Below are 14,580 nucleotides of genomic sequence, written 5' to 3'. Positions count from 1 at the left end.
TTTCTGTTTATTTTTGAAAATGTAATCGATTTCAAGTTTAACTAAAGCCTTCCGTAAAAACTATCCATTTAAATATCGAAATTCTCATTCATATAATGAAAAAATAAACAATATGAAATGAAAACAATTTTTTTTAATGTTTTTTTTTTTAAATATTGTTTAAAAAAGATATCAATCGATTAAAAAATATTTAAATAATCTATGCCAAAGTGCGAAAGAATACATGTGAAGTTCCAAATTAACTGCTTTACGTAATTCAGCATCTTTTGGGGTTTTGGATCTTCTCAACAATAGATAGAAGGTGTTATTTTTTCGGTTGAGCCGTTTAAAAGTTCTGGGGGGGTGAAACATAACCAAATGTCTGCAAATATACTCGAGTGGGGTCTCAAATGAAAGCGTACTAAAATAGAATATTGATGACTTCATCGTGAGTGTAATTAATAATTTCATGACCATCGGAGTTTTCAAAATTTTAAATTTTATGTTATTAGTCAAACCGCGTTTGAGATTATCTCCTTGTGTTACTAAACTTTAACTCTAAAGTGATCGAGATATATTATTAACTCTTTTAATACCTATACTAATTTTCTACTGTCCGTATTTGTGTATAAATACTCAGACTAATTAGATAAAGACCTGCCTCGCAAGACATTATTTTTCTGTCAAAGTATATGATCAACGATCTTATGCGATTATAAACACTGTCTCTATAGAATCGATGTGTCATAGTTTACAATTGTGTCCGTCGTTTAAAAACCTTCGTAAAATACCTTTTTTTGCACTTGAATGGTGTAAAAAACGAACAAAAACTGCTAGTTTAGTATAAGATATGTATGAAATCTAAGCTCGTTTTCCTTAGAAAATGGCAGAAAATTTTGTTCGTGATTTTGGGTGCGATACTAGTCCTTATGTATTTAGTCTGAGTATAAATATAATAAGTGTATACGTAACCCTTTAACGCTGCTTGGACACGAAGGCGGTGGCGGGCCAAATGCAACCGGACACGGCTCAAGTGCAACAGCCGCAAGCGATTATCACATCCACGCCTGCGGGGCAGCAGGTCACCGTTATACCGACTAGCAATGTGACGACCGCCAATGTGGTGCAGGTATACGTCTGGTGAACTAGGCCGTGTTAGGTTACGGCAAACGTCTGGTGAACAGCGCCTTGTTGGACTACGGCAAACGCCTGGTGAACAGGGCCTGTAGCCGAGTGGTACTTCGATTCTCTTTTCACAAATGCTAACGCTTCGACAACTTGATCACGTGACCTGTCAATAGCTAATGTCAATCCTATACATTTTTGAATCTTCGAAGCGTTTGCGATCGTAAAAAGGAAATCGACGTGCCACTTGGCTACAGGCTCAGGGCCGTGTTAGGCTACGGCAAACGCCTGGTGAACAGGGCCTTGTTGGACTACGTCAAACGTCTGGTGAACAGCGCCTTGTTGGACTACGGCAAACGTCTGGTGAACAGGGCCGCGTTAGCTTACGGCAAACGTCTGGTGAACAGGGCCGTGTTAGCTTACGGCAAACGTCTGGTGAACAGCGCCTTGTTGGACTACGGCAAACGTCTGGTGAGCAGCGCCTTGTTGGACTACGGCAAACGTCTGGTGAAGAGGGCCGTGTTAGCTTACGGCAAACGTCTGGTGAACAGGGTCGTGTTAGCTTACGGCAAACGTCTGGTGAACAGAGTGCCTAGTGGCAGTTGTCAATGTTTTCATACTGTAACTACTAGCAAGGCTAGACAAACCTCGTTCTGGAAATAGACTATCTACATTTGCTTTAAATGGAACTAAAGTCCGGCCGCTCAGAGATTGCGATTCAAACAGATCGTGCGAATATAATAAACATATTCAATTACAAATTAATATTACATCGCCCATTCGATCAGGAACTGCCAGAAGCGCGATCTCTGAGCGACTTTAGGTAACTGGATTTCTATCAATTGTCAAACTCATTTCATTCTCTAATGATTTTTGCATCCATGTAAATTCAATTCAATAGTTTTTGCGAGTTGTAGAGGTAAATACATTAACTTGGTGGACTCATTCACATACTGTATCTATGACTGTGACGATCGCAACCGTATCCGCGAATTTATAAGGATTTGAAACAGTTGTGCAGTAGTGCCGCTAGATGGCGCTGTTTAAATCCCTTAGAAATTCGCGTTTACGGTTACGAGATCGTCTCAGTATGAAAAAAATGACTCCTGCCACTAGGCACAGAGGGCCGTGTTAGATTACTACTACTGATGAACACAGCTGTCTTAAGCTACGCAAAACGTCTGGTGAACAGGGGCATGTTATGTTACGCCATATCCATCGGCACAAAAACCGTAGAATTATGTCGATATTGATGCAAAAGGCTTTTACTTGTAAACTTAAATGATACAAATGTTCTACTTCTGAATGCCAGATGTTCTCAAACTACTTCCAAGAACTAAAAAAAATTGTATACTACAGGTGCCGACGCTGGGCGTGGGCGGGCTGGGCGGCGCGGTTCAGCTGGTCCCAGCGATGGGCCTGCCCGGGGCGGTGCAGCTCACGCAGATACCGCAGGCGCAACAGCAGGCACAGCCGCAGCCTCTTATTGGTATGCATCTACTGTTTCTCTTTTTTTTTTCTAGAGCCGTGAGTGATACCTGTGCCTTCGAATCGTTAAGGGCATGCACCTCCAGTTATGTCTCCTCTCAGAATGAGAGGGTTCTGCTAGTCCACCACGCTGGCCCAATGCGGATTGGCAGACTTCACGTAGAGAATTAAGAAAATTCTCAGGTATGCAGGTTTTCCTCATGATGAATTTCCTTCACCGTTGGAGACACGTGATATTTGATTATAATGCACATAACTGAAAAGTTGGAGGTGCATGCCCCGGGCCGAACCCACGCCCACAGACACAGACATAGGCTTACGATGAAATATGATTGAATGATTTGGACAGTTCTAATATGTAACTTACTGTAGTTCTAGTCAGATCAAAAGTTTCAAGTAGGTCTTAGAGAGATCTGAGAGCTACGATCTTCTAAAGCTTATCCTACGTCCACAGCATATAAAGTAACAAAATATCCATTTTTAGTTAGGTTATTTGTTAAGGTCATAATATTTTATTAATTTTTATAATGTTTATTAATGTAACGTTTAATTTGTTTGGAGAAAGTAATATGCCCAAGCCATTTAACGTTCCGGTACGATTCCGCGTAGAAAACGTCAGGAGTATGGGTAGAATAAACTTGTATTTCTTCCAAGTAAGTCCGCTTCCATCTTAGACTGCCTCGTCACTTAACATCAGGTGATATCGCGGTCAAGGGTTAACTTGTCATTTCAAAAAAAATAATGTCCGGTCATGTACTCGTATCATCGGTTCAAATGTCCCGTTGATACGCGAAATTCATTTCCAGAAACACCATTTCCAGGACAGCAGATCCAGCAGGACCCCAACGAGCCGGGCAAGTGGCAAGTGGTCACCGTGAGCGCGGGCAGCACCGCCACCACGGAGTGCGAGGCGGAGAAGCTGCGGCCCACCAGCCCCAACAGCGGCAAGCGGCTCATGAAGCGCGTGGCGTGCACGTGCCCCAACTGTGACCAGGGGGAGAAGTGAGTCAGCTCTTGTACTATCTTATACTGCACCCAACGAGCCGGGCAAGTGGCAGTTCGCCCACTTTAGGTTAGGCCATCTACATTCACATTCCAGATTCATTTCATATTTAGAATTCCCTCGACCGCGCATGCGTGGATATATTGTTTCACCCATTCATTACATCTTTACCGTTTCTCCTTTCCACTCCGCTTCATCTATTTGATAGTACTTTTATATCCTTTTACAATTATAGAACGAAAGAGTTCGTTCGCCACAACCTCCTCAGGTATAATCGAACGTATTAAGAATATCACCTTGGTATCGGTAAATAAGACGTTCTCACTTGAAAAAACGCGCTACTTACAGTGTAGTGTGGAAATAAGTATTGGCCAAAATGTATGTTTAAGTAGACTTTTCGACGCTTGTACGCTAAAACTTGATTTGACAAAAAGAAGGTTATTACATAAATTATAGGAAATTTTCTCTAGTTTAATTCATTACATAGAGTCGGAAAGGAGATATTGTCAAAAAACTGTTTTTAGACGCCATTTTTCCAATATGGTGGCGCGAGCGGTACGATACGAGGTGGCAAAGTTGAAATACGCAAAGAGCACATCGAGATCTATAAAATTACCGATTTTCAAAACTCCCGGAATATTTTCCAGGTAACCTCACTTTTTTAATTGATCTAAAGACTTGTTTATATAGATAATGTTTATATGTGGTGGAGTAGCCTTGACACCCTTCGGCTGCGTCAACTTTTCACATCTGCTCTTATATATTATGTGGTGGAAATCACCCGGCAAATTACAAGGGATGCAGTGTCTATAAAGAACTACACAAGCAGCAATATCCTCCTCTACGCCCTATAATACCTGCTACAGAATTAGGACAGCCTAAAATACCAATCCTATAACACTGAGACAACAACGGCATATGCCTGAAACGAGCTATGCAGATATCCTTAAAAACAAATCTCAACCAAAAAATTATTTAAATATCCAAGAATCTTCCGATAATCCAAATGATATGAAGAATCTAATAAATATGTTCAATCAAATTATGAATCAATTATGCACCGTGACAAATCTACTCACCAATTTAATGACAGTCATGTGTCAAAATTCGAGCAGCTCCAAATAGTTTTATGGAACCCAAATGGCCTGAAAAAAAAAATATATTGCCATCTTAACTATGCCATGCCATGTGAACTATTTATTAAGTTGGCAATAACATCCATAACTGTTGTAGCCGGCTGGTGGACCGCAAGAAGCAACACCTGTGCCACATCCCGGGCTGCAACAAGGTGTACGGCAAGACGTCGCACCTACGCGCTCACCTGCGCTGGCACTCCGGGGAGCGGCCCTTCCTCTGCAACTGGCTGTTCTGCGGCAAGAGGTGAGATTGGTGTAACACCTGGTTAACACCAGCTAGGCTATTCTGTAACGATGTTTTTATAACTCGCAAAAGCGTGTTTCGAATTCATCTCTATCTCTCTCTGTTTAACACGATAGTATAAAATGAGAAAGATAGCGGTGAATTCGAAACTCGCACTTGCGAGTTTTACAAAACATCGTTAGAGAATAGCCGTGCTGTAGTCCGGGCCAAAAGTCGAGCCATACACTGCAAAAAAAATAACGGCAAGATGTGAAGCTTCACCTTAAGTTGATTGGCATAGTAGAATGTGTGCCTTACATACTTGTGAAGTGTTTGTGACGGTTGGTGATGGTTTTACTCTTAATTGATGAAATGATGATATCAATAGTCAATATACATATTTATATCAATTAGGCTTAGTTAACAAGCACTTTCGAAACGTCAGGTATTATAAGATAATTGTGATAATAATTTGTCGAAAACTTAAAATTAAATTTACGAGGGTTCCAAAGAGCCTTAGTCCGAGAAGAGCCCACAAAAAACTCAGCCAGGTTTAGTCTTTTTTAGTTTAACACCATTTATCAATAGGTATATAGGTCAGTCATGTAATACTTTTAATTTCCAAGCTTTTTTGTCGTTTATATAGTCGTTAACACTATGACTTTGAACTTATTGAGAGACATTCCCATGGTTTCACGTGGCAGCATATTATAAAAACTGCCACATGACACTGACCAATATTACTGGATGATCCAGTAGCCCAGCTGTTTGGTTCGTCCATTATTACTATAAAAATAAATGTAAAATGCTTATTGGTTACAGGTTCACGCGGTCAGATGAGCTGCAGAGGCACCGGCGCACGCATACGGGCGAGAAGCGCTTCGAGTGCCCCGAGTGCAGCAAGCGGTTCATGCGCTCCGACCACCTCGCCAAGCACGTGCGCATACACACCAAGAACCGGATCACGGTGAGCTATCTCTATCTCATCTCCCGCAAGCTAAACACGGACTCCGCCACAATCGAAGATGAATGAGCTAGCTGTTGATGCAGACTACCTCGGACGGCTGTGCCACTCGATCACGTTCATCCTCAGACCAACTATTGTATAGGACCTGCCTCGCTAGATGTTACTTTTCTGTCAAAGTATATGATCAACGATCTATTGCGATTATAAAAGCTGTCTATTGAATCGATGTTGAATAGTTGTAATCGTGTTCGTCGTAAAAATACTTTTTTGTGTAGTTTAATGGTGTAAAAACGTACAAAAACTTCTAGTTTATTATAAGATATATACCAAATGTAAGCTCATTTTCCTCTGAAAATGACAGACAATTTTGTTTGTGACTATGAGTGCGATACAGGTCCTTCTATAATTGGTCTCAGCGTACATCGGTCCGAAGTCGGCGATGTCTCGTCCTAGGTGTGATTATTTAGTTGGTGGTTAGGTGGTGGTGTTTGGTAATCGTACGCCGTACGTACATTCGCGTATTCTGTAAAAAAATGGTTTAATGTAAACTACTTTATTAAGAAAATATTGCACATAGTCTTTGGTTGCTTAGTCATATTTTTCCTAACCTCTTGGGAGGGCAGGTCCCAATTCCGTAGGCATCCGTGCGTCATTATAGTTCCAAAAGTTATTTACCGTTCTAGCCTTAAAAGGCATTTACAATATTTTATTGATGCAAATGTTATTCAACAGGAGGTAGCGACATCGACGCAGTCCATGTATTCGGACTCGGGCGACGACAGCTGCGACGAGAAGATGATGCTCACCATAGAGACCATGCAGGTGCCTGAGAATGAGGAGAAACTTGTCATGATTAGGCCGGGCCTCAAGATGGAGCCCGACCATATCGACAGCTAGACAATGAGGTACATTCCTGACAGTGATAAAGTGTTAAGTTTAGTGGTGTGCTTACAGAAGAGTGGTCCAGTTGTCATAGAGCACAGTATGATTACATATAATGCTCATTTCATCATTCTTACTTTTGGTTGTTGATTTCGTTGGGCCTTTACCACACTTGGTTGAGTTGACTGTTGTGTATAAGACGACACTGATGCTTTGTGTTGAGGCTTTACAGAAGAATTGTCCAATAATTTTCAAGGCCTATTACAGTACGAGGTCAATCGCCTCATGGAGTGTCGCTGGAGAGCCAGGCTTCAGATAATATTTATAAAAAACTCATGTTTTTCAAGCCAGTGTTTAAGTTTAAACTTGAGCAAATGATATAAAGTTGTACCTACAGTGTTAAGTTTAATGGTGCGATTTTAGAGAGTTTTAGATGCGCAACTCTTTAAAATCGCACTATTAATTAATCTCGTTAGAAATAATATGCTAAGATGACAAAGAAAATCGCAATTACAAACAAAATCACTAAAAGGAATAGGATAAAATCAATATACCAGAAGCCAAGTTTGAACTTGACCATTTTATAATGTCTTTGATGTAGAATTACATAGTGATAGTGTTAGATAATGGTGCAATTTTCAAGGTACTCTATAGGAGTTATGCTTTTAGAGAAAAAGAAAATCATGTTTGGATTCAAACTATTTACTTTGGCCCTCAGTTTTACTTTAACTATGCAGAGTCAATATAATATAAGAGTATAGTGTTATGTTTAATGATGCAACTAGAAAGTTCTAGATGCGCGGTCCGGACTATTTAAAGCACATAACGTACAGCTCGTGCAGATTAACTTGGCACCTGGCTCGAATGATGTTTTGTACTGTGTATGGTTGTGGGTAGTCAGGTGTCAAGTTAATGCGCTCGAATTATACTACAATTTTCATATATTCTTAATACTGATAATGATAGTCATTTCGCTTATTTATACCCAGTGCATATTAACACTTATGGCCACATTTTGTTTGTAACATTGATTAAAATACTCCTTCAAACGAAAGTGGACCTTATAGTTACTATGTATAGTGTACTTTACTTTGGAGTAGTTCCAATGCTTAAATTTTAATCAATGTTTATAATTCAAAAATCAAAATCAAAATCAAAAATCATTTATTTCAAGTAGGCTCAGTTTACAAGCACTTTTGACACGTCAGTTGACTATTTGTAAAGATTCTACCACCGGTTCGGAAGGCAGGTTCTGCTGAGAAGATACCGGCAAGAAACTCAACAGTTGCTCTTTTGAAAAAGTCATACAGTATTATAATTTACAATTGATAACAATTACAATTTCTTATAGTTTTATTTCTTGTGTGAAGGTGGAAGCTGATCTAATGGCCTCCAAGCGCTTTTATCTTTAAGTTTGTACTGTGTATGGTTGTGGGTAGTCAGGTGTCAAGTTAATGCGCACGAGTTATACTAAACTTTTCACATATTTGTTTGCAACATTGATTAAAATACTCCTTCAAACGAAAGTGGACCTAATGGTTATTATTTATAGTTCACATTACTTTGAAGTAGTTGTAATGCTTAAATTTGAATCAATGTTTATAAATCAGACTAAGTCTTCGTCCGCTATGGAGCACTATTCTGTAACTATGTTTTTCTACTCCCATTTCGTAATCTACTCAATATTCATTCATTGCTACATTGTCGTTTGGTATGTCCATTACCACACAGTTAAACCGTGCTAAAAGGATTTTTTTTAATTTTTAAATAATTTCATGTCATTGGCTACAAAAATTCAGGCTTCCTGATAAAAAATTAATCTAGGAGGCCACGCCGATAAAAAATGAAGGGGGCTAAGCCCAACACCAATTATATATTTATTATTTACCAAGTGTTGTTAATTCTTTTATCATGGTCCTATAAAAGTATTGTATGCCACTGCACGTAATTAGCGATAGTAGCACAAAAACACTCGTGCTAAAATTACATGACGGTCTTGAAATCATCTCATAATAAAACATTGGTACAGAATAACTCTACAATGCAAAGGCGTGGGGTACAACTTTGAAGAATATGGCTGGTGGGAGGCTTCGGCCGTGGCTAGTGGGGTGTAGATTGTCTTTCTACTCCCAACAAGTTAGCCCGCTACCATCTTAGATCACTTACCATCAGGTGAGATTGTAGTCAAGGGCCAACTTGTAAAAAATAAAAAAAAAAATATTTACAACAGAGGTTAAGCCGATAACCTACATATAAATTAAGATACACAAATCACAATTAAAAATATAATTACAACGTAAGAACTTTTTTCTTTGCGCTTTTAACCAATTTGTATATGATAGTCACATCGTATGTAATTAATTACTACTTATTTTACTTTATTTTTACTGATTTTACACACAAATCACAATTAATAATATAATTACGACGTAAGAATTTTATTTTCTTTGCGCTTTTTAAACAATCTGTACATAATAGTCACATCGTATGTAATTAATTACTACTTATTTTACTTTATTTGTACTAATTTTAACCGTTACAGAGAAAGTGATGGCCAGAACTTTCATTTAATAGAAGCTATTAGTTAGCCATCAGCATTCTCTTCATATTTGGCGGACTAATACACTTCAGGCCAACACACCCTTCCAGAATTCTGATAGCCTCAATAGCTTTACGGTAAGAGTGGTCGGACTCCTCACCGAGGGGTGGTGGTTCGATCCCGCCCCGTTCTATTGTCGTACCCACTCCTAGCACAGTCTTTCCCGACTAGTTGGAGGGGAATGAGAATATTGGTCTTATTATAAAATATATTATGACATATTCTTAAAAAAAAGAATGGCCCTATAAGCCTAGGTCCGAGTCTCTTAGTAGAAGTGGCGTGCACTTCATACCCTAACCAATGATTTGTTAAAGCTTATCCACAGAATAGTGAGTGATACAGAATGAGTATTTACAAGTCGCTTAGTGAAGCCATAAAAAAAAAAAACAAACATCACGCGTGCGTCTCCTTGACTTGTCTCTAAATGTTGCTATGAATCACATACCTACTTTTTTCATATTTTGTATTTCACTAACAACAATTACGTAAATTAATATCATAATAGACTAAATCAAAAAATACTCCATTTTCTTTTTTTAGGTTTTATGAACAGTACTTAAAATATTTAAAAACATGAAACGCCATTTTTCTCGTATTAAAAGTTACTGATGCGACGTTTTGTGTCGTACCAACTCGAGAATGTATTAGTTTTTGAATTTGTATTGGAATAGCTGCATCACTGCCGTGTTCCGTGCCCTCTATCTGCCTATTATTCTATTATCTGTCTGCTTATCCAAAGCACATTTCCCGAGTTTGTTTAAATGGTCTTACTAGTACATACCCTGATCAACAACCTTATGCACGCCACTGCAGAGGAGACTCCCTTAGAGAGTCGTTCCACCCACATCTTCAGCCGCTAAGGTTCCACTAAGGAGCCCACGGCACTTAAAAAAATCTATATTTGCCATAGAGAGTATGGAGTGACAAAAATTCAGCTTTTATTAACTGATGGAGATCTGTCTGTGGCTGTCTCTTAGACTACAAAATAATCTCCACTATTCTATTATTTATATAAAATGTAATAAATCTATAGTATACGTGATAGTCGTTTTACGTTCGAAGAATCGAATTTAAGTACTTATATTTACTTTTAATTTGAATTACATTCAATAAATTAACACAAATAATAATAATTAATATAATAATAATATTTATATTATAATTGTATTATAATGGATGTATGTATTTGTAATTCTATGGATGTAAGTTAAGCGTAAATAATAATTATGTTTATTCGAAACCGCCTTTATGTTAAGATGTTTTTATAAGTAATGAGGGTAGATGTGAAATAATAAATTATGATAGGTAAGTAAGTAGTTTTATATATTGTGCTATATTATAGGTCAGATTTAGGGACAGGTGATTAGACTTAAATGTACTTTATTTTACCCAAGTAACTATATTTAGCCCCCATTCGCACGAGAGCTTTTTTAGCGGACGTTAAAAAAGCGTTCAAATACAACAAATGCATTCCCAAGTATATGTTAACGCGACAGCGTTTCGAGCAGTGTTGCATTATCAATTTTGGGCGTTGGTAATAGACTTTCATTTAACTTCATACGACATTTGAACGATTTTTTAACGTGCGTTAAAAAAACTCTCGTGCGAATGAGAGCTTAGTGCCGGTTATACCAGTTTTGTCACTTGCAAAGACACTCAAAATTCACAATTGCAAAGGACTTACTCCCGTCATCACATATACTTATAGGTTAAAGTATAAAATAGAAAAATAAATATATATATATTTATAAGAATATACCACACGCCATTAAATCTTACGGCTAGCTGAACAAATTTTACACTAAAATTTTAAATTGTCTAATATTCATTGTATTGATATATTTAAATTGTCAATAATACTGCTCTAATACTGTTACTATTATTGTCAATATTAAATTTATTGACAATATTTTTGAGTGCGTGCGGGGAACCTTGAGTTGGGAACCCAAACTTGGGACTTAACAAAATGTTCAATTAGCAGAATGTATTTCTGCTAATTGAACATTTTGTTAAGATTAATAAATGTCCTGCGATATGAAATATGATAATGAATTTACAGTTTATTGCACTTGCTGATAGGTTGGCCACACACGCGCAATAACTTTGCCAATATATTTGCCAATATATTTGCAATATAATTTATATGTGTGTGTATATGAGTGTACCGTAAAATAAAATTGAGTGTTTTTGTCCATTTAATTGTTGTGCAGTCCAATAAGAATTAACGTCTATTATACCAGTAAGTAAACTAATCTAGGTTAAAATAAAAATACGAGCATTTTACGAGCACCTTGCAAGCATATTTTCACTGAATTGAAGCGAAAATTGTCGCATACAGTGATTTGTGACAGTAATTGATTGAAATATGTACTTTATATATTTTTATGGACTTGCCGTTATTCATAGACTCATACGCAGTTTCTGTACGTGACAGGAAATATAGTCTACATATACCAATAGGTACATATTTATTCGAAGATTTTTGTATGGGCGGAAGACCTGCCGCCATTTTGATTTTATTTGAAATTGCTGTCACACGTTGAGACCTGTAAAAATCACTAGATGATTATAAATATAATAATTAAGTATAAATGTAAATATATCTGTAATGATTTTTTTTATAAACTCGTATATTTTGTGTATAAAATTACAGTGATTTTTTTCATGTCAAAGACTTTGTATAAGTAATTTCAAAGTGACGATTTTAGATCATTAGTCATCGAACCCCATTATGTGTATCTTGTTATTGTATAAATTGAACCCAAGGCCTACTATTATTATAATTTTATTAATTTTCATAGACCTCGTTCAACTATACTGAGAGGCACAATTATCCGCCCACTTTTATATGACACAAGTATAGTGAAGTGGGCGGATAATTGTGCCTCTGAGTATGTTTGGCTGCGTCTTAGGGTGGATAGCGATGTTTGAACCTAAAATCATGCCAAACGTTTGTAGAGGCTTGGAGTCAGTGCCAAGCGTGTGCGTCCGGCTTAACGATTAATGGAACTGTGTCTGTGTCATATTTAACAACATAAAAAACAATACACTTCCAATCTCTCCAACGCTAACAAGCTGCCTATTTACTCGGAGAACTATTTGGCCAAGTTGCACTGCGCTAACGAATATACATATTAAAAATACGCCGAAGTAAATTACATGTTTATTTAAGTTTTACGATTAGTGTGATTTAGAAATGTAAATAAATGTATATATTTCATTTACGAAGATGTTATTTGGTCAGTGATCAAAATTATTTATATGTTGTTTTTTGTCGGCCGCGTGGCGCAGTGGGTAGTGATCCTGCTTTCTGCATCCACGGCCGTGGGTTCGATTCCCACAATTGGAAAATATTTGTGTGATGAGCATGGGTGTTTTCCAGTGTCTGTGTGTATTTATACATTATATAAGTATTTATATGTAGTATATAATTGTATATTAATATTATAATATCAACTATCTTAGCACCCATAACACAAGCTACTCTGTATGCTTACTTTGGGGCTAGATAGTGATGTGTATTGTTCAAGTATATTTATTTATTTTTTTATTTTATTTTTGTCCATTAAAGATATTGTAACATTTTGGAAACATGCCAGTTCAATTGCGACCTGCGTTACGTTACCTACATCCAGTGACGGATCCTGGGAGTGGGTTGGGAGGGGTAAGGTGTTCTAATTCTGCCTATTATTGGATTGAAATATGTAATATGAAACAGAGTGGTTGTGATTTCTTGGTTCGTGGCATTTAATAATTGGAACACCTACACACTGGTCTATTTACAGCGTTACACGATACCAGTGATTAGGCGTCAGTATGGGTAGTGTGTGGCAAGCTTTAGAAGTGTGCCTTGTGGCAGTTTTCATACTATGACTATCGTGCAGCCGTAAATGCGATTTTTCAAGGAACAGTTGTGTAGTAGTGCTACTAGATGGTGCTGTTTCAATTCCTTAGAAATTCGCGTTTACGGTTACGCGATCATCACAGTATGAAAACATTGAAAACTGCCACTAGGCACACAGGTGAAATGTTAGTGTGTAGGGGCTTTTATTTGTAACATTTATAGGTTCGTCGCACATTTGGCTAGACCCTCCGTTGCGCGTTTTTCACAATCTAAGTATGGTATAGCTACCAATAATACTTAGTACATGTAACATGGGCGTAGCCAGGATTGTATCTAGGGGGGGGGGGGGGGGGGGGCAGCTATACTTAAATTGAGTATCTCACATTACTTATTGATACTTACTGTCCGACCAGTTTTTACGGCTGAAAACGAAAACGAATTTCAGCTTATGCTACAGTTTCGGTTTCGGCTGTAGTTTAAGTTGAGGTTAGGTTTTCAACAGAAACGAAACGGTTCTCAATCCACATCCCGCTCTGCTTCTATCGCATAGCTAGGGAGCTTAAGTGACCAACCGCTTTGCTAAGGGGCAGCTGCCCCCCCCCCCCTACTGCCCGTATACGCCCATGTATACCAATATTAACTTCAAACCACTGAAATTTGAAATAATGTCGAAAATGTATTATGTGCTGTGTATCGTATACATTTGTCTTATTATATTGAAGACCAATATATGTTATTTTACTGTCCAATTATTTTTATTATGTTCAAAGAAATTGTACGATTTCTTGTCCTTGTTTTGTTATTTGTGATGTCAATAAAAAAATCGTTAAATCCATATAGCCAGTACAAAGACTAAATATTTCTTGCAATATTTTTTTTATTTAATTTTGCAATAATTTTTGTGGTTTTTGGAAACGGATTTTTCGAAACATTTTTTAATATGATTTGTATGTATATTGTTATGTAAAAAGCACCTGAGAGCGCTCAGTGGGTCCAAGGTAGGCTTGCTAGAGACAATCTGTAAAATATAGTAAATTGTTGATTGTACATTGTAAAAATGAAACTGTAAATAAATATTGTTGAAACAGTTAATAAAAACATTTTATATTTTAAGCTGTCTTTATTTTTAGCCTCCCCCAAAGTAAAGTAATATTGAACTACCTAGATCATAAAATTCTACAGGCAATAGAAATGTTCTGTGTATCTCTCCAAAATATAAAGACCAGTGTCGCTGAAATATTCTTGGATCTAGAGTGTAGAGTCATTCCAGCCAAAAACTGTTGCTGTACCCAGTGGCGTAGCTTGGAGGGGTATCCCTGTATCAAAATTTGTTG

General features: G+C 37.5%; 1 protein-coding gene across 7 annotated transcripts in view; it reads left to right on the top strand.

Moving 5' to 3' along the window:
* Positions 1–14,359, top strand: part of LOC112054442 (transcription factor Sp3) — a 32,049-nt gene extending 17,690 nt beyond the window's left edge. For 6 of the 7 annotated variants that reach the window (XM_052891272.1, XM_052891270.1, XM_052891267.1 and 3 more), the window contains 5 exons: positions 2,464–2,593; positions 3,399–3,594; positions 4,829–4,975; positions 5,777–5,921; positions 6,654–14,359. In XM_052891272.1, coding sequence (XP_052747232.1) covers positions 2,464–2,593; positions 3,399–3,594; positions 4,829–4,975; positions 5,777–5,921; positions 6,654–6,818 — 783 coding nt within the window. In that variant the 3' untranslated portion in view covers positions 6,819–14,359. The remainder of the gene's footprint in view (positions 1–2,463; positions 2,594–3,398; positions 3,595–4,828; positions 4,976–5,776; positions 5,922–6,653) is intronic. The other variant, XM_052891268.1, reaches the window with a different exon arrangement.
* The last annotated feature ends 221 nt before the right edge of the window (positions 14,360–14,580 follow it).

Source organism: Bicyclus anynana, chromosome 3, assembly GCF_947172395.1.
Source record: "Bicyclus anynana chromosome 3, ilBicAnyn1.1, whole genome shotgun sequence".
NCBI classification, from domain to species: domain Eukaryota; kingdom Metazoa; phylum Arthropoda; class Insecta; order Lepidoptera; family Nymphalidae; genus Bicyclus; species Bicyclus anynana.
Note: the sequence above shows the minus strand (reverse complement) of the source record. Positions and strands in the feature narration are given on the sequence as shown.